Here is a 19,543-nt window from a genome sequence, read left to right as displayed (position 1 = left end):
TCTGAAGTCTTCTCTAATGCTCCTTCTAGCTTTATCTCTCATTAGATGTATGTAATCCCACATTACAAGAATATTGCATGTACTCCAACTTTATATCATGAAGGTGTTTCTAAACTGTTAATGTTTAAATTTATTGACTTTAAATGCCTGAAAGATTTGTTAGCAAACCCAGTAAGAAAAAAATTGAGAAGCACTTTAAAGGAAAATACTACACAAACCACGACAAGTTCATGCAACACAAGTGTTACTAAGGATGGTTTTTTATTTCCCACTTTTCTAAAAGCATGGCTATTTCTAGAGCAGGGGAGAGCCATTATTTCTTGGTGACCTTTAAATCCCCACAGTCTGTTCTAACACTCTTAAGAGACTGTTTCCTGTATGATGTTGGTTTACAAAGGAAAACAGACAGCTGTTCAGCGGTGCAGCAGCCTCAGGTGTCTCTGTGGGATGTCTTGAGAAAAAAAGTTCTTGATTCCCTGCTGGGCATAATTTTATGAGCTCTGTGGGAGAATTTCTTTATGATCCTTTTCTCTCCTGATATAAATGTACACTGATGATTGTTTTGAAAACCAATTTTGATATTATTTTTTAGAAATACCATGCCTTAACCAACAATGAATTTTAGAGCCATATGGGACATTTTGCATCTAACCACCAACCTTCAAAGGGAGCACTTCTTTTCTATGATGATATTATCAATAATGCTACATTATAGAAAAATACGTTTTATGATGACTTATTTTACGTATATTTTACAGTGTGTTCCAGATGTTACAACTGAAATATACATTACTGTTATTTTAATGCTCTCATTGAGCACCCTCTGGATGTCAGATTGAGCAAGGACACCATTCCATTCCAACTTTCCTTATAATACTGTACGTTAGCCCATGATTGTCCTCACCCTCCTGTGAGGACAATGCCCCTATTTTCTCTATAGTTTCCATGGAATTTTTGTGCTGACCAAACATTTTTTGCCTTCACTGTATTAGTTTAATTTCTCTCACTAAGTTACATATATGCTGAGGGCATTATGCAAATGCAAACAAGCGAAGGTAAATTGAATTTATACTTTATTAAAATCAAACAATACTTACAAGCCTTAAAATTTGATTCAATAACGTTATAACATCCTTCTTTATGAAGTTTCAGTTATCTGATTAAAAAACACTTTGTTTCATGAGTGTCCAGTGATTTATGAAACTTTTGAAACAAATTAAGATGGGATATATTACATCTTATAGCTATTATTGAACCCATCCTACATTTTGAAACACTAAGAGAATAGAGTTAGCTATTGGAAATGCTGGCTCACTGGAGAATCCTGAATTTTCCAACTTCCCCACTCCTAGACGTTTTGCTAACAGGAATTGCAACTAGGAATGCCTCACCTGAAAAACTAATTTCATACAACTTTCATTGTAGTTTGACAATCTGTGACCCACAAATACTTCCATAGGATAGTAGAATTATTTATAATTAGAAATGATGGTGGGGTATAAAGGGAATCAAGAGGAGGGAAGAGGGCTAATGTTGTTTCTTTACCTCTCCCCGTGAGAAAAATCATGTGAAATTGATGCAGGACCCATGAAATGATTTCATATATAATATTTCCATACAATAAAATAATATGATTCTATTTGAGAAAAAATCATAGTACCTGAGTGCAAACAGTATTCACTGGATTATTATAATCAATTTGCATGACTAATATTTCTGTTTGTTTTCTCCTCAGGTGACATATTTGTTTGATAATGGAGGGACAGTCTTCTTTGCTATTTTTATGGCAATATGGGGTAAGTATTTTCTACATTACTTTCTATCCCTTATTTTCTGAAGCTGTTTATGTGTTTCTACACACACACACATGCGCGTGCACACACACACACACACACACACACCATGAATCAATTCAAAAATAAAGCCTCTAGGTTGGTACTTGCTTTGTTTGCTCTCTTCGTACATTCACTCCTTCTTTAGGAATTTAACTCTTGATCTCATCCTCTAATCCCTAAAACCTAGACTTTCCTACATCAAGGAACATATTTTTTCTACGAAAGGCAGGTGGTAATTAAAAACAAACTGAAACATACTAGAATCCAAATTAATCTTCTTATATTATTGCTTATGAAACTGATGCTCAGTAAAAAGTTATTTGATACTTCCATTCATCTTTTTTAACCTTATAGTTCATACATTTAAAGATGCAGAATCTATTCCATTATGATTGAGCAATAATGTCTAATATAAGAAATCTAGTTCCTATCTAACAACTTAAAACTGTACAAATTATGTACAGGTATATTCTTTGGTTAACTTTTTTTTTTTTTTTTTAACCACGATTCTCATTGAGTTTTTAAGGCACCCAAATAATTGAAGCCTAAGGTATATTAAGACAAGTTAAAATTCCCAAAACCTTTGAAGACTTTTAAAGAAGCTATTACTTTCCTGGGTAGGGTCAGCTTTCCCGCCATGGCCTCGTTGGCAGTCATTGTCAGCTTGGCAACTCAAGGTGCTCATCATGTGTGTGCTGATCTAGAAAATTATAATGTACTAGAATAAGGTCTCTAATTTATATTGCCTCAATTTCCCATAAACAGAAACTCTGGGATATGTCCTCTTTTTAGCTTTAAGTCAAATTTTCTTTAAAAAGCACCCTTTCAATTTTCATTTAAGAAAATGTAATCTTGAATTATGGCACTAGGGCTGCAGGCAGAGCAGTAAAGAGTCAACTTCAGTGTTTTAGAATTTCGTGGTGGAATAATTTTTATTATTAAATTATCAGGCAGGGCTGTAATGGTGAAATCTTTTAGTTTTATCTGATTCCACAAATATTTTCTACTAAGAAAAGAATACTAAAATACAAATTAAGGCTACTTAGTAAATGCCTCAGGATGGCCAAAAATTATAAGAAAGAAAACCTTTGGATGATACATCCTGTCTACATTTCTGCTACTGGTCTCATGCTTTTATGATTCTCCTTGGCAAAATCCACTTGACAGTAATTTTGTGTAACTTTCTGAAAGATGAATTTGTCAAAAGGCTAGGATGTAGATGACACTTGCTGTTTGACACCTTTTTCCTTTTAGTTCTATACAGAAGTGCGAAGTGGAGGTATGTCATCCATAGGAATGCCATCACGTGCATTTTCTTGACTTTCTGGCATGGCTGAATCATTCAAATTTGGATTGTAGTAGCTAGAATTCCCAAAACTCACATCATAAGGTTCCGGTGCATTGTCTAATCGCAGAACTAAAAAAGTAACAAAATAATATTGTTTCACAGTGATACTCTGAGAGATTCACGTTCAGACATCCACCAAAGTATAGGAATTATTCTAGATGAGAAAATAAGTAGAGTTTTATATGGGCTTTTTAGATTTTAGTTTTAAAATTTTAAATAAGTGGATGTTTTTCAATCTTCATTTTTTTATAAGATTAAGAGTACAGTTTTACTTCCAAAATTTTACTGTTGATGGACTCAAAGTAAAGGTACTGAAGAAGAGACCACTATAGTATAGCAATACCTTGTATAAGGAAGTGTAGACAATGCCCCATTGACTTTTGAATCTTGTGATTTCAAAGCCTTGTCAATATGTTCAGAATTTGTCACTTCTGGTGTAAAATTTTTTTAAGCGAAGTCAATAATTTTTAAATTAATGTTATCTCAGTATCTTGATGGCTAAACCATTTAAGGTGGAGGAGACAGCAAAAATTTGTGGGAGCTTATATTTTCTTCTGATCGATTCAAGTTACCATGTACTTGAGGTTTTGATTGTTGATGTGGAAACTTAGTTTTCTTTTTAAACAAATAGTCATTATTTCCTAAAGATCTTGAATTCATTTTCAAAAAACAACTGGACATGTACTTGGTATCTTAAAGTGCTAGAAGGAATAACTAATTATTAATTAAATCAGTAAACTATTCACTTAGGTATCATCATTTGCTTATTTACTTATTCCTTTAGCCATCTGTTTACAAAGGAGCCTTAGGTCTTTGGGAGAGGTGTCTCAAAGCTGTTTTTGATGGACAAAACAGTTGTTGTGAATGAGTTATTCCTTTATGCCTCTATCACTGTAGTTTAGATTATATCAATTTTTGATAAATTGAGTTTTTGCATGAGATTACATGTAAAGACAAGATTCTCAGGGTAAAAAATGGATTGAAAACCACCGTTATAAATCCTATCCTTTAATTTTGAAGAATGGTACTTTTTGTTTTATATTAGTTCCTAGAAACCCATAATCAGAATTCAGTCACATTTATAATTAACGGATTTGGTTCAGAATATGAGAAATATATCAGTCATATCTGAACTCATTGAAACTCAGATTCAGTAAGACTTCGTCAATGGGACTCACCAGAAGCATTTAACTATTTGTTATGGTGACAAGAATCCCTTGTGCAAAGCAGAAGACAGATATTTTTTTTTTCCCTGAAGTATAAAACTACAGATGAACCAAACATTAAATCAAATATCAAATTGATATTATATTATTAAAGCACAAACTGACAGTTTTATTTTTAGTATACATATTTCTCATTCATAGATATTATGGTTGGCCTTTTCCATCATGTGAGTGGAAAATTCCTGAATTAAGGTGCAATGTGATTTTATGTGTGCAAATATGCAACTTTTAGATACTTTGTTTTAGAGCCTCATTAAGATGGTTAATGGAGGACTGCTGTTTCTGTATAAACTTTAAAAGAGCTCCAAATTAGAATCAATCTTTGTTCAAATTACTGCTAGTGATCTCACAATGGCAAGGAATAGCTCTGCTGTCACTTGCTAAGCAAACTGGTCATTTTTTCTTAATATCCTACCATTCATTATCTTCCAATTTTATACATATGTTTTAGATTCTTGGATTATGATTTAAAACCAATTTTGATGCAATGAGCAACACCTCAAATGTTTTTTAAATTTCACTCACAGGTTTATAATTATTTTGGCTTTGTTCTTTGATAAACAGAAGATGGATCAGAATAAGTCTTCAGTTTATTCATTCATATGAATTATTTTGGAATTACCTTCTAGGCAATGCAGTGAACATTGACATCCTCATTTAATTAAAACCACTGTGCCCAGGTGAAGTATTGAAAATAGCTTTTACCTGGTTCATTTCTGTCGTCATAAAGTCGCCGATGGGAAAATGAATCCGTTTTCCTTTTTCCACACAACAAATAGCCAACAAGAGTAAGCAATGAGACACCCAGAATAGCACCTAAAATGGCCCCGAATACTATTCCTGTATTTCTATTTTCTACAGGACAAAAAAAATTTAAAGAAATATAAAATAGTTATTCAAAGAACCAAAATCTATACATGTTAATTTTCCATATACCAAAGAATGTTTAACATTTAAAAATTAGATAATGATGTGTTTGTGTGTGTGTGTGTGTTTTATAAAGTACTGTTTGGGATATATTGGCAAAGGTATTTGTTGATAAAACCACACTTCTAATTTTTAATTACACTGAAATACTTCTAAGTCTTAGCTCTATAACTGTGTCTTGTCCTTATTAACATCAATAGCACTGAAATGCCATGTGTATATTCCATTAAGATCTAATATCAGTGTTGAACTTTAATGATAAAATGAACTTTGCACTTGTTTCTATAAATAATTCAAAGGTGAAAAGCCAATAGGAGTGAGTGGGTAATAGAAAATGAAAAAACAAATAAGAAGTCACTACAAGGAAAAATCAGTGTATCCTGATAGAGCTTATTTCTAAATACCACAAATAAACCAAGGCAAGATAACTTCAGTGCCTTGCATATCAAGAACAGTTGTCTAGGCCTGAGCTTAAGGGAGTTCAAAATTTCACTGTATTATTATTTTCACTAAGTATCTTATTTGCAGACTAAATTTTCAATAAACTAAGTGTTCTCTGAACTGAAATTTAGTACATTTCTCTTTTTTTTCTTCTCTTTTCTTGAGGTACTCATTAATTAGGTAGCGTAGGGTCTTGCAGGGTCTCTGATTCTATATAAAATCTCATTTCTAAAAAAATTAATTTTCATGTTGGAGTACAGTAAAATTGGTAGTGAAATAAAAGAGAAGTAAGCTAACTAATTTTTTTTTTTTTACATAAAATAGCAATGGTAAGAGTAAGTACTCAGTATTCTCAATATGTATATTAGGTTTAGATAGACTAAAAGAGAGGAAGTATTTTTTAAAATGACAAGATATGTTAAAATCATAGTTAAATGTACATATACAATATATTGATCATGGTGTTATAAAAAGCCTAGATTTCAGAATTTAAAACTTTTCATACACACTGGCAACAACATTCACATAGGAATTTGTATATATGATTTGGTTTTTACATTATTAATATAATCCTTAAGTCAGCCACACTGGAAGTGAGTTCTTGAAGGAAAACAAATTATTAAAAAAAACATTTCAAGGGGGGAAAATACATTAGATCTGAAAAAACAAAACATTAATGAATTATTGAAACTTAGTTATCTTTTTTCATTTTATGGAAAAACGTAAAACCATTTTTATGTTTCAAATGGAAAAACATGACATAATCCTTGAATGAAACATAAAAATGTCCACATAATACATTGTCTGTGATGGTGACAATTTATAAATTCATTACTTTGTTCAACTTTTTAAAAACTCATATATATATATACTCATATATAAAAACCATACATATGAACATATATATGTTCAGTTGTATATATATAAGCTTATATATATATGCTCATATATATAATTATATATATATGTGCAGTTAAATAGTAGTCACATGAGCATGTGGAATTTCAGGTAGTCTTCTCAAGATTCATTGAAAATTGTTACCTAGTATCTCAAAACTATACCATTGCTTTAGTATCCATCTTTTCTTGAACTAACCTAACTTCGCATTTTGTCTCATTGTCTCCTTACACTCCCAAAGAGAAATGACTAGTATATGTTCATTGAAGCCCGAAAACCACTTCACTATTTCTAGTGACTATAATGATCATCCCTCAAAAGTGAGAAAATTTGTGCTACTATGTTCTCCTCTATTTTTAGCATGGTGATTCCTTAGACTTACTCTGCATGACTTATTTGGAATTTCAGTTTCACACCAAAGGAAAGTTAAATTCATTTATATTTACCTTTTTGGGGATCTGATGTATTTGGAAAAAGTTTTGAATTATTGGTGAATTTTAAAGTAGGCTGTAGAGTTGTTTTTTCTTGATAGGGGGTAAACCCAGTGAAGCTATCACTGTTTGTGGTAAGCCATCCACTTGGTTCCACTATCAAGGGGGTCACAGATGGAGAAGCTGGTTCTGAAGAGAGGATGCTAACTGTAATGGAATTGTTATCAGGAGTTTTCACGGTGTCATTGACCAAAGACCAACTGAAGTTTTCTGAAGACAGAGCAGGTGTAGCATTGGGATGTGCTGAGATGGGCGAAGGATCTTCATTTGCTATAGGTGCATTCCAAGGCAATTTAGAAACAAAGCTATGGATCAAGGGAGGGCTTGTGGAAATGGTGGGTGTGGGTTTTAGACTGCCCAAAGAATGCTCTGCTGACGAGTTACTGGAGAAATCTGTTATTCCGTGGCTTTTGTTTGGTAGATTCAAAGGAGGAGAATGACTCGCCTTGATAGTTGAGGTGGTTATATTTTCTTTATCTGAGTTAAAGTTTGCTTCACTTTCCAAAGAAATAGGTTTATTTTCCATTGTTTTAAAAACTTCTGCAGTGCTCTGTGTTGTGTTTATGCCTTGATTTTCTTTTCCATGGCTCCCCAATAGAAGTGAACAAAACAAAGTTGAAATCAACAGAATTTTGGCTAAGGTCAACATTGTAGGCTTCTTTGGTATTGGTTTTTTTTTTTTAAAGGAATCTGAAAGAAAATAACCATCATTTGAATACCTCAATAAAATATTCTGTTTTTAAATGGATCTATATATTTTAAAGTGATAAAAACCTAGACATCATATAGAGATGATAGTGTCATATTTTTATTGCAAAATTGCTTATTTTGGTTATGTACTTAAACTAGTGCCATTGAGTACTACTTTCCATGTAATCTTTCTTCCTTCCTTGCTTCTAGGGAAATGCCATGCAAAAATTTTCTCAAGCCATACACTGCTATTTCAAAGACCATTTAGCTTGGGAAAAGGTGGAAGAAAACCATAAACACCCACCCACTCACACATATACATTTAAAACATGTATATGAGCTGTTAAGTAAAATTTTTAAAATATTGTAAATATAGACCATGTAGAGCTGGCTGATTTCCTCAATCTATTTAAGAAAACACATTCTTTATAAAGATGTCATTTGAAATATTTATTATGAAAATGACATTACTGATTATACATTAAATGCACCATATATTAACTTTTTTAAAGTGAGTCAGTCAGGAATACCCCTGAATACATTTTATTAGTATCTAGTTTGAATTATTTGAATTTGAATGTATCCCTTTTCCACAATACTTTTCACTTCATGATGTCCTTCTTGGTACTTAATCCCTAATTGGGGAGATTCAGAAGTCTTCTAGATTTAAGGATATTCTTTAATCTTATTCTCTTATTTTATAAAAGAAGAACATGTTTGGGTGTGTGTGTGGAAAAATATGCTAGATAATTGCAGATTGGGTCCTGATCGCCCATCCAGGCACACCATTCTGCCTCTCAAGTGTGAAAGTACCAGAATTCATAAATAGGGTGATACAGAAAAATGTTTTGAAATCAGATTTATATTAAAATTCTGGCTTCTGATACAAATAACTCATGAAAAATAATCATCATAATAAGCAGTTGCTTTTTAATCATTATAATAAACTAACTTCAGAGTATTGTTCTGATGACTGAATGGGCTGACTTAGGTAGCAGCACTCTAAACAATATCTAGCCTAAAGTAAACACTTAATAGATGCTAACCTCCATTGAATATTCAAATATAATAATATATCTATAGCATCTTTTGGTTACAAAGTTCACAGTATCATCTTATTTGATACAATCCCTTGATGTGGCAAGTATAGATTGTATTATGTCCATTTTACAGATGAAGAAACTGAAGTTTACAATGGCTAGTAACAGAAGCTGGTAGATGGAAGAGGCAATATTTAAAGCCAAGTCAACTGACTCCAATCTCATAAGAGGCTAAAATTTGAAGTGCTTTTACTGGAAAATTTACTTTTTTAAAAAATTAGACTTTTATTTCTCAAGCAATAAAATCTGAGTACTAATTTCACGTTATTTGAATTGAACCTTATTTTTCACTGAAAGCCTCCATGCTGACTGAGAGAGGAAAAGGGAGGAGGTACAACTGCTGTTACTTAGTTGTTTTATTGTGTGCCATTTCTCAACAGCTCTCTAAAATTATTACAAATATTTTCAACCTTGTTGATGTTTCCTTAGGGTCTGCAGAGCTTCTAAACACTCCCACTAGTTATGCGTTGGTTTTAAGTACCAAGTCCCCTTTAACATAATGATTTTTCACATATGGTACAACGTAAATATATCTATAATATATGATAATTATCTTCAAAGTCTGATGGTTCTCTTTAAAAGCTTTTAGCAAGCAATTTCATAACCATGCACTTCCAGAATTGTAGACATATTGTATCTTCCATGCCCTATGGTTATCACTTAAGAAAAACCTACTTAGAAAGAAAAGCAGGCAGACATATGAGGACGCTCCTAGTGGCATTATTTATACGAGCCTCAAACCTAAGTGTTCATTAGTAAAGGATTGGATAATAAACTGTGGTGTATTCAGATAGTGAAAATTGATGAGCTAGAGCTGCATGCAACGACGTGGATGATTATCACAAACATAATGCAGTGCTTAAAACACCAGTTGTATTGTATGATTTCGGTATATAAAGTTCAAAAACAGGCACAAAGCTATATTGTTACAAGTCAGGAAAGGGCTTTATTACTGGAAGGAAACAGACAGAATTGATTGGCTGGAGCATGGAAGGACTTGTGTGCTGGTGATACTCTATTTCTCAACCTGACTGTGATTACATAGGTGTTTGTATTTGTGATCATTCTGCTTATTGATATTTCATTCACTTTTCTGTGACAACTAAGAAATTTAGATTGTTCTAAAACTGTTTAACATAACTGGAAAGTATATTACTATTATGCATTTGTTATATCAGCTGCTTTACATGTTTTCTATTTAAGACTAATCAAAAATAAACAAATGATGAAGGGCTTATTAATCCCACTTTACAGATGATTAAATGGGACATAAATAACGTAAGTAATGTGTCCAAGGACACAGCTAGTAACTGAGAGATCGGATTTGGATTCAAACCTTGACATGTCTGATTTAAAGCTAGTCAATATTCATCTTTGTAACGTAAGTTGCAAAGGAATATAGAATTTGGTACACAGCTGCTTTTTAGAACTTCTTTCTACCATTATTTTTTTTTTAATACAGCCTCTCCAAATTTAATGATTTTAACCAGAGCAGTTTATAATCCCATTTTTACAAAACACTGAGAATATAAGTCTTTCTGTCTTCAGAGAACCCATTAAATACACTAAATATGCTTTTGCCCTTAATATAAGAAAATCACAACAACTGTCTATTATGGTTTCTAGATGGATATCTTTACCGTGGAGTTTACAGATGAGCATTTACAAAGCATGAATGATTATCTCTGGCACCTGTAGTTGACCAATATTTACTTAAACTGATGCCTCACCTAGCACGTTTAAAATATAGTTTGTTTTAGTTTAAAAATAGTTGCGTGTACCTTTTCGGAAACATCTCTCTCCCGTGAGCTCTGCAAAGTTTACAGCAAACATAACGGTCCATTTCATTATCTTCTGCAAGTGATCTAATTTGTGAACTGTACTTGGCCACTATTTTCAACATTATTATGGCATTTGATTTATTTTCTCTATATCTAGTTGTTTTGCTATTTTTCTCTTCCTAACAAAGTGGTCACCAGTGGGAGAAAAATGTCCTTAGCTGTTCTTCTATTTTTCTTATAATATTATATGAGAGACATGGCATTGAGCTTTCATTCTGTATGAAAGTAATGAAATGAATGAAATGCCTGTAATGAAAATCTACATATCAAGAGTCAATAAAGTGAATTCTGCTGTTCCTATTTCACCTTGCCTGTGACATTGAATCACCAAGGGGATCTCTCATTCCTTTACCCAGCTTTTGATTGTAACTTGAAAACCTAGGGTATCAACACCCCAAACTTGCCCAGCACTCTGTTACTGCCTATAATTTATCTCCCAGGAAAAGGAGAGAAAGGGAAGAGAGGGGTAGTTCAGTATGTTGTGAATATTATTAAATATTTACAGTTTATTCAGAAATTGATACAGTTACAGATAAGGCTTTTGTTAAGACGGATTGTCCTGACATTGCAGTAGGGGACAAGTTTGCCTCTGCTGCCCAGCTTCTAGGAGAACCAGGTTACGCCACTTACTCAGGTCCCTTTCATCTTAAAGTCGTAGAAGCAGCCAGAAATTGAAGTCATCGCTATTCAGAACCCCACCATGAAATTTTGCTGGAGTAAGGTCCAGGAGATTTGGCCTAAGTTTGACCTCGTGCTAACTGAATAAAGCGCTTTGCAAGGGACAAAAACCTAATAGAGGTGGGACAGCAACTCCAGAGGGCAACAAATGAAATCTATATATGTTTTATTTTTTGGTGTGCTTTCCTTTAGCCTCTCTCCGTCTCTGGAGTTCAAATATCTAACTCTATGCTATATACTTGTTTTATAAAGCTGAAATGATGATGGATTATAGATGGTATGCCTGAGTGCGCCCAAGTTCATCTGTCAGCCAGGTGCACTGTGGGGGCAGACAGAAGGTGGGATGAAAGAAAAGTAGAATTGCAGAGGGAGAGAAATCAGGAGAACCCGATAACATTATTTCACCTCCTGATCTTTGCCTCTTTTTGCATCTGGGTGGTAACTCCTAAGAGGAATTTTGAAGTTATAAAATAGAAACAGGTTTAGGATCATCACAAACTCGAAAAACTTCTAAGGGTAGAATTACTATAAAGTGAACAGAGAAAGAAAGGAGGATTTCCAGTTCCTTTGTGATACCTTAGGATTCTAAACTTTCCTGTATATATTAAATTTTTTCTGTTTCTAAAATTTCACTAGTTTTAAAATATACTTTCATAGTGTCACTGTTTTTAAAGAACTCCTCTACACAGAGAGAATGAACACGACTTTCGCCTTCTTTGTTATTGGCACTGAAAGTGGTTTCACATTACTACTTTTGTATGGAGGGCTGCAGAAGGTGATGAAAAAAAACAAAAAACACCTCTGGCCAGTAAGGGAAGCAAACCCATATTCACTGTTCATATTTTTGCTTCCTCTTAAATGCATAAAGTCATTATTCTGTCCAGGCTCTATGTTGAAATCGTGAGTCATACTTATTTTATACCAAGCTTTGGAAATAAGGAGATGTCCTGGTTTATGTCAGGTAATTAACCCATGTAAGGGCAAAGAAATGCTAGTCATTCCAAACAGAATCAAAATCAGAAATCCTAAATAGAATCATCAGTTCAGGTACACTGCAGGCATAATACAAAAACATGCTTCTAGAGTAAAATCACTGATGAGTATACATGGGCCTGCCTTTTTTCCAAGTTGCATTTGATCGTTTCTTCTTACAGATCTTAGGCTACAAATTAAGACAGATGGGTTTTGTTTGTCTCTCTGAAGAAAACTCTGTCTGCCATGTAACTAGCATCTCAGGAAGAGCTTGAGTGTTACTCTGAGTGGCTTTTTCCAATGTTGGAAAAAGTATTTTTAGTTTCCTAAATGCAAGAGCAACAATAAATGAGGACTTAAGACGTCCTTCTAAAAATGCCTCTTTTATGAGGGTTTTGGAAGGGTAACCAACTAGAAGAAGGATTGTGCCTGAGAAACTTAGGCCTCTCATTTTACTTTTATTTGATGTAAAAAGTAAGAAAAAATAAAAAAGAAAAGCCTGACTTTCTTTCAAGGAAAAAATAATAATAAATAAATTTCAGAAGTTTGGGAACATTATTCTGGCTAAAAGACTTAGGCTACAGAAACACAGGAAAAATGTAGAATTTGTCATACGACCTACTACCTTAGGAGTTTTCAGTAATAAACTCCAATACTTAAATAATTAGTGATGGTGTCAAGCTTTGAAAGAAAGAATGTTTCTCTGAAAGAAATGTTCTAGATTGAAATTTTCAAGCATAGGGTTTCCAGCCTTCTGTATCATACTTTAATGTCTATAGGAGCAGCCTCTATAGATTAAATAGAAAGTACATAAATGGAAATCAGCATCCTTTTAATTAAAAAAAGAGGCTTATATGGCCACAAAATGAAAATAATTTTCAGAAACTTTACCACATTTTCATTTCATAGGATGTTTTCTGTAGTAACTGATTTAAACTTTTAGATTTCCAGTGAAAGTTAGACATGTACACATATCATACTAAATAATTATATGTACTGTACAATAGTTTGCCAACTTTTAAATTAAGAAAACATTTGAAAAAGATGTATAGAAGCTTCTAATCTATTTTATTAGAGGATTTTTTCCAAAACTATTCTAATACTTAAAGCAAAAACCTTTCAGCACAAATGCATAATTTAAATCTAAGATTCAATTTATATTCATGCTGCCGCTTCCACTTTAAACATTTTGAAACCTTTACTAAGATCTGACTTAAGGAAATTCTGTTTCACAGTCACGTATGTTTTAAATAAGACTTTTATTGAACTCTTCTACCGGTTCTGTAATCTAGCAAATTTGGCAGTAATTTTTAAAGCTAACTTATTTAAGAGTGCAAATACTCATTTGGAAGGTAATTACTTAATAAAACAACTACTTGTCTTTACAAGGATTGCCGTAGCTACTTGCCAGGCTGTTCTGTCAAAAGTTGAGACCACTGTGATTCTCTTTGGTAAATAAGGAAGAGAGAGAGTGGAGAGTGAAAGAAAGAAAGAGAGAGACCTAAGTACCCATCACACACTTACCTTCAGGCTTAGGAGGTATTTACAATCAGGAACTGAAATATCACAGTTGTCCTGTCTGAAAGCAATCTGTCGTGCATTAGAGAAAACAGATGGGTTAAGTGTGACAATGTCGCACTGAGCAGGAGGGTGCCAGGGAAACAAAATTAGGTGGGGCTGGCTGTATCTTGCTTGTGTAACAGAGCGCCCAGGAACCCGACTGACCTGCTTCTCAGCTGTAAGCATTAGGATATCACCTCATTCAGACCTTTAACAACAACAACAAAAGCCCAACCCTCCAGTTTTCATAGGTTGATCGTTTTAGCTTTGGGACAAGGTATTACTCTCTCGTGAGCGGTAGCAAAACATGGGGCATCATTGTTTCCCACCCCCTAAGTGAAAAAAAAAGGACAAAGATTTTGGCAAAGTCATCTGGTATAGCAGGAATTTCTGACATGTGCTGGGTCCCCGCTCCTTGCAGGTGAGGAAACCAAACAAGTCATGCCCTGCACTTGTTGCTCTGTGCCAGCCCTGCGTTCTCTGAAATCATAAACAATGTTTCTCTACTGTAGTTTCGGTACTGTACCCTATTTGTGTACTTAAAGCCTAAGTAGAGAAAATGTAGCGGGGTCAGTAGTGAGGCATCTATTCTGAGCTCCACTGAAATGGTTTAAGAGAGTCCTACCTAACACAGAGTGAGTTAGTATGTATTGGGATCCCTGAGAACGCTGTGAGGTGTTACGTGAAACATAATCATCATGACTGAGATTCGGTTTCTTGCTGACTTTCAGTAGTTTAGAGAGGAACTGGGGCCTGAGAATGGCCAGGTGATCCTCATTTATCCTAGGAGCCTTCTCGATTAAGTAGTTTCCACCCTGTGTGCTCTCTGCTTTTACTCTCACTTTAGAAGCTGGAGAATTTCAGAAGTGGCCAGGTAATGCTTGATTAAATACTAGAGTTGAATAACAACTTGGCATACTTCCTACACTTCCTTTCAGAGCTTATGAAAGGGAGAAGAGTGAAACTGGGATCTTCTGTACATCAGCGTTTGGGGATGGCGCCAAGGCCGGTTCAGCTCAGTATGCCTGAGGTTCATACTTGGTTTCTGTTGCACAAAGAGATAGGTTTTCAACGGCTGAGCGAGAAATGAAACTTTAGCTAAAATGCAGGAGCTAGTAAGCTTCAAATGGAATGCAAAGAATTTGCCCAGTTAATTGCCCCAAGGAAAGAACAAGGTAATTCTATAGTTTTAAATTTTCTGAAGCCCAAAGGCCCCTTCAGAATTTGATTAGAAATTAAACCAACCCCTAAAAAATACTGTCTCAAAAGATATTTAAGCTGTCTCTACTGTGGTACAAAGAAAAGCAGGTTAAATTTAATCAAACACCTAGTTACCAAACGGTGGCTTAATAGAATTCAGTGGCTTATTTTCAGATTAGCCGCTTTTTAGGGAAAAATGCAACTAAATATATTTTATGCTTGTAGTTAGAGAACTGAACATGATTGGGCAGGACTGGGTGCACCTTTTCCCTAGGCATTTTCTGCAATATGTGTGGGAATATCATTATCCTCTTCTGCCTTAACCATAGTAATTATGGCTTATACCAGGCATGAACATTGCAATGCACTTTTGCTGTAGCTCTCCGTTTTCACTGCCATAAAAGTCAGGCTAATTTCTCATTTTGTTTTTTCCTGGAGACTCTTTCTGTGGGCCCAGAATCCTATTCATTGCCCTCCTTACAATCATAATCAGTTGATTAGACCTCACCCTAGAGATAAACCTTATCTACCCTCACCGTCTTGAGCGCATCTGGAAATAAAGTTATAAAATGTAAACTGTGCATAAATTTAGTGCCTCAATTGTTACTTAGCTCACTTAGTTCTTATCAGAAACCTTTGTTTACTCACTGGAGTTGGAGTTAAAAAGTAATTTATAGCCAAACAAACAAGTTTCACTGAGATACAGTCGTAGGTTCTAGGTTAAGACCGATCCCAGTTTAGACCTCCTTTCTCCAGAGGAACTCCACAGTAAGGGATAATTACCTGCAATTTCATCAGCAAACCCAGCTGAGATGACACACTGTGCAGCGCTTGTATAATTTTTTTTGGTACTTACCCACTATGGTGCCTTTCATCTGGCACTCTCCAATTGCTTTACACTCATTAATTAAGTTTCACAATACATACTGGGAGGAAGAAAAACCTCTTCCTAGTCTGAAATGACAGAACCACTCACAAGTGGAGTTTCCAGAACATGAAGACACATGAACATCACTAATGGATCTCAATACAGAAGCAGACATAGCTTGGGACCACACTTCAAATGAATTGAAAACATTGTTTTGAATCCAAAAGAGTACCTTTTGGTACAAACCCTATAGCATCAAATCTTGATGCTGATGTCACATGTAGGGAATTTGCATTGATCAGATTCACTGATAGCATGTTGAGTCTGATACAGGCTGCAAGTAGAAATCATGTTTGCTTCCCCATAGGGACATAGGCACTTGAAGCAAAAAGGAACTATTTGAGTAATAGTAAAATAAATCATATTATGAATCTATTATTTGAGAGTATTTTAGTGATATCTTTATAAATAAAATAGAATTTAATGGCTGGGAAATGTATTTGGGGTAGCATTTAATTTATTTCAATATTCTATTAGAAATAGAGGGATTGTTCTCATACATGCTAATGGTTGTTTGGTATTCAAGTTTATCTTTCTCTGGTACGTAATATGGTGCTATGATATGATCTTCTTCACTTAACTGTAACTTTTTGGAAAGGTCAAATGTTCCATTTTGGGGTTAAGGAAATTCTAGGACAATGCCCGTGGTTAAGCAGAGGTTATGACGTTACATATACATATATGTAAGTATACATACTTGCATGCATACATACATAAATGGTGAGCTAAAGAAAGTTGTAAACCTGCTCAATCAACTAAAAAATAACTTTAAAGGATAGATCCCTATGTGATTTTGATTCGGCCATAGTTGAAAGAATTGAATGATATGACTATAGCAAAACCTGTTGCATTTCTATCTATATATTTATGTGAACATGTTTTCTTAGTAAATATTCTGAAATGTATTATAAAATATATAATTGAAAATATCATATTATAACAGTATAAAATACCAATTGAAAAACAAACACAAACCCTACTGATATCCTTAAGAATATGTTTATAACAAAGTCTTAGATTTTGCAATTAATAGTCATTAAAATTTAAAATCGATTATATTGTTTTATTACTTCTGATGATTACTCAATTCTAACTGTTTTTTAAGGTAAGAGCCTAATGGTCACAAGAAATTTAAAAAATTTTAAAAATTTCTACCTCATTTTAAAAACTATTTTAGAGTACTATGACAAGATAATCAACACTTTCAAACATAAATATATATTAGAAATATTTTGAAGTAGAAATTAAATGGAAATAGATTTAAAGGTAAAATGAACAATTTAAATTTTGCAACAGATAAGTGCTTTTTAAAGGTATATTTTTAAAGAGACACAATTAGGTATAAAATACTAGTATATTTATTTTAAAATGTCCATTTTTATAAAGCACTGGAAATCATAACCTTTACAACTATTTAAATATATAATGGAAAGAAATTTTGTACAAGAAAATAAATAATTTCACAACATTATTTTAGCGATTGCACAATCATTTTCAAAACCACTGACATAGTGCAGCTATTAAATTCAGAGTAGTAAATCAGACATTTTCAGTAATTTCTATGTGATATCTAGTAATGCTTGAAGCTGTTCATAGATTTAAAATATTCGCTTGGATATTTTTCTGTATTATTTAGGGTCTCACATAGTGTCCACTATATCTTTTTGTCTTCCCTTCCGGTTCTATTCAAACAAAAACAAAAATGGTAGAGGATAGCATTGTTACAAGATGATGGAAACATTTAAAAAATAAACAATACTTTCTTCAGAATGATACTTTTGCTGAGGTGATCATCCTCCGCACATGTTAGCAGAATGACTTCGTCGCTGAGGTGGCCCCATGAAATCTTTATTCAGTGTTAGCACTCTGGGGCTCCGTCTCTGGCTAGATTCTCCAGATTTATAATCACCAAGGAAGCAGTTCGCTGAGTAGAGCAAGCTCAGGCTACCAAGTCACAGTTTCTTTGTTTTGAATCCTGGTTTTGCCACTTAATGGTTTCATAACCTTGGATAATTGCCATCACATTTCCAAGAATATTTTCTCATTTGTACAATAAAGAAAGTGATACTACTTCTTAGTTGTGTGTGGGGAGTCAAGTTAAAATAAAGTAATTATGTGTTATTGGACACTTAGTAGTCAAACTCAATTAGACTTAATTGATTATAAATATAATAATTTTTCTTTGGAGATGATAAAAATTGAAGCTTCAGTATCAGCATGAATGAATGTTGAGAGGAATCCAATAAGTATGCAAACACATATTAAATTATTTTGAATTTGCATCTCTCAGCACATAATAGTTGCTCAATGAATATTAATTTCATGAAAAATGAATGAGTAAATTCTTCTTTATTTTTAACTGAATTTTTCCCTGCCAGAGAGACTTTCTCTGATCACACTTTGTAAAACTGAAACCCTTTTCTCCTGACCTATTCTCACTCCTCCCTGCTGTATTTTATTCATAGCACTTATTGTCATCGAACATACTGTGTATCTTATTTATGTATGTATTTCTCATCTAGTCCCATGCTAGAAAAGTCAGCTCCTGACAGCTTGCATTTTTGTCTGTTTTCTGCATTGCTTTATCCACAGGGTTAGTTAGACTAATGTCTGGCACAGAGCAAATGCTGGATAAACTTATAAGTGAAAGAATAAATGAGTGAATTGATAAATGATTGAATAAATATTAATATATTTGTCAACAATAATAACAAAAAGTGAATATACTATTCATGAGACAACTGTAAGTTTACTTTTTCCTATTTTTAGAATATTCTTCTCATCGTTGGCCCATTCAGATCTGAAACTTGACTTTTTTTTCACTTAAGGACATTCCTTGGCCACATTTATATGACTGTGCATATAGATCCGTGAGCAGTTTCCTTTGGTAGGTGGTTAGTGATAGGAGCTATTTCACAAGAAGAGTTGGCCTTAACTAGAGATGCAGAAATCTTCTAACATGTAAGAATGTAGAGGATATGGACACAAGGATAGATAAGTGGGTAGATACGGTTTTGGTGGTAGTCATTTAGACAGAAACATTGACAACTGAAAGCATTGGGAGTACAGGTATCAGATTTTTTTTTTTTTTTAAAGAGAGAGAAAGTGGCTGGGCATGGTGGCTCACACCTGTAATCCCAGCACTTTGGGAGGCTGAGGCAGGCGGATCACCTGAGGTTAGGAGTTCAAGACCAGTCAGGCCAACATGGTGAAATGCTGTCTGTACTAAAAATAGAAAAAAATTAGCCAGGCCTAGTGGCGGATGCCTGTAATCCCAGCCACCTGAGAGGCTGAGACAGGAGAGTGGCTTGACTGAGATTGCGCCATTACACTCCAGCCTGGGCAACAAGAGAGAAACTCTGCCTCAAAAATAAGAATAATAAAATAATAATAATAATAATAAGGGAGA

General features: G+C 33.9%; 2 protein-coding genes across 3 annotated transcripts in view; one reads left to right on the top strand and one right to left on the bottom strand.

Annotated features, from left to right (window-relative positions):
* Nucleotides 1-19,543, top strand: part of ANO3 (anoctamin 3) — a 466,581-nt gene that overhangs the window by 361,260 nt on the left and 85,778 nt on the right. For both annotated transcript variants that reach the window (XM_008003915.3, XM_008003923.3), the window contains one exon: nucleotides 1,736-1,796. In XM_008003915.3, the coding sequence (XP_008002106.3) occupies nucleotides 1,736-1,796 (61 nt within the window). The remainder of the gene's footprint in view (nucleotides 1-1,735; nucleotides 1,797-19,543) is intronic.
* Nucleotides 2,741-14,282, bottom strand: MUC15 (mucin 15, cell surface associated). The gene is made up of 4 exons (XM_008003903.3): nucleotides 13,971-14,282; nucleotides 7,121-7,855; nucleotides 5,115-5,264; nucleotides 2,741-3,252 (listed from the first exon to the last, which is right to left on the bottom strand). The coding sequence occupies exons 2-4, from the start codon at nucleotides 7,812-7,814 to the stop codon at nucleotides 3,092-3,094; spliced, it is 1,005 nt and encodes a 334-aa protein (XP_008002094.1). The 5' UTR covers nucleotides 7,815-7,855; nucleotides 13,971-14,282; the 3' UTR covers nucleotides 2,741-3,091.

This window comes from Chlorocebus sabaeus, chromosome 1 (genome assembly GCF_047675955.1).
Source record: "Chlorocebus sabaeus isolate Y175 chromosome 1, mChlSab1.0.hap1, whole genome shotgun sequence".
Taxonomy (NCBI): Eukaryota; Metazoa; Chordata; class Mammalia; order Primates; family Cercopithecidae; genus Chlorocebus; species Chlorocebus sabaeus.
This window is presented reverse-complemented; position numbering and strand designations above follow the sequence as displayed.

Bases quoted from the DNA above. Each gene is read 5' to 3' on its own strand.
- MUC15 (XM_008003903.3), bottom strand. From the start codon at position 7,814: ATGTTGACCTTAGCCAAAATTCTGTTGATTTCAACTTTGTTTTGTTCA. The intron at 5,265-7,120 runs GTAAATATAAAT...TTTGTCCTGTAG, and splicing joins TACATCAGATCCCCAAAAAG to AAAATAGAAATACAGGAATA. The intron at 3,253-5,114 runs GTAAAAGCTATT...TTACTTTTTTAG, and splicing joins TGACGACAGAAATGAACCAG to TTCTGCGATTAGACAATGCA.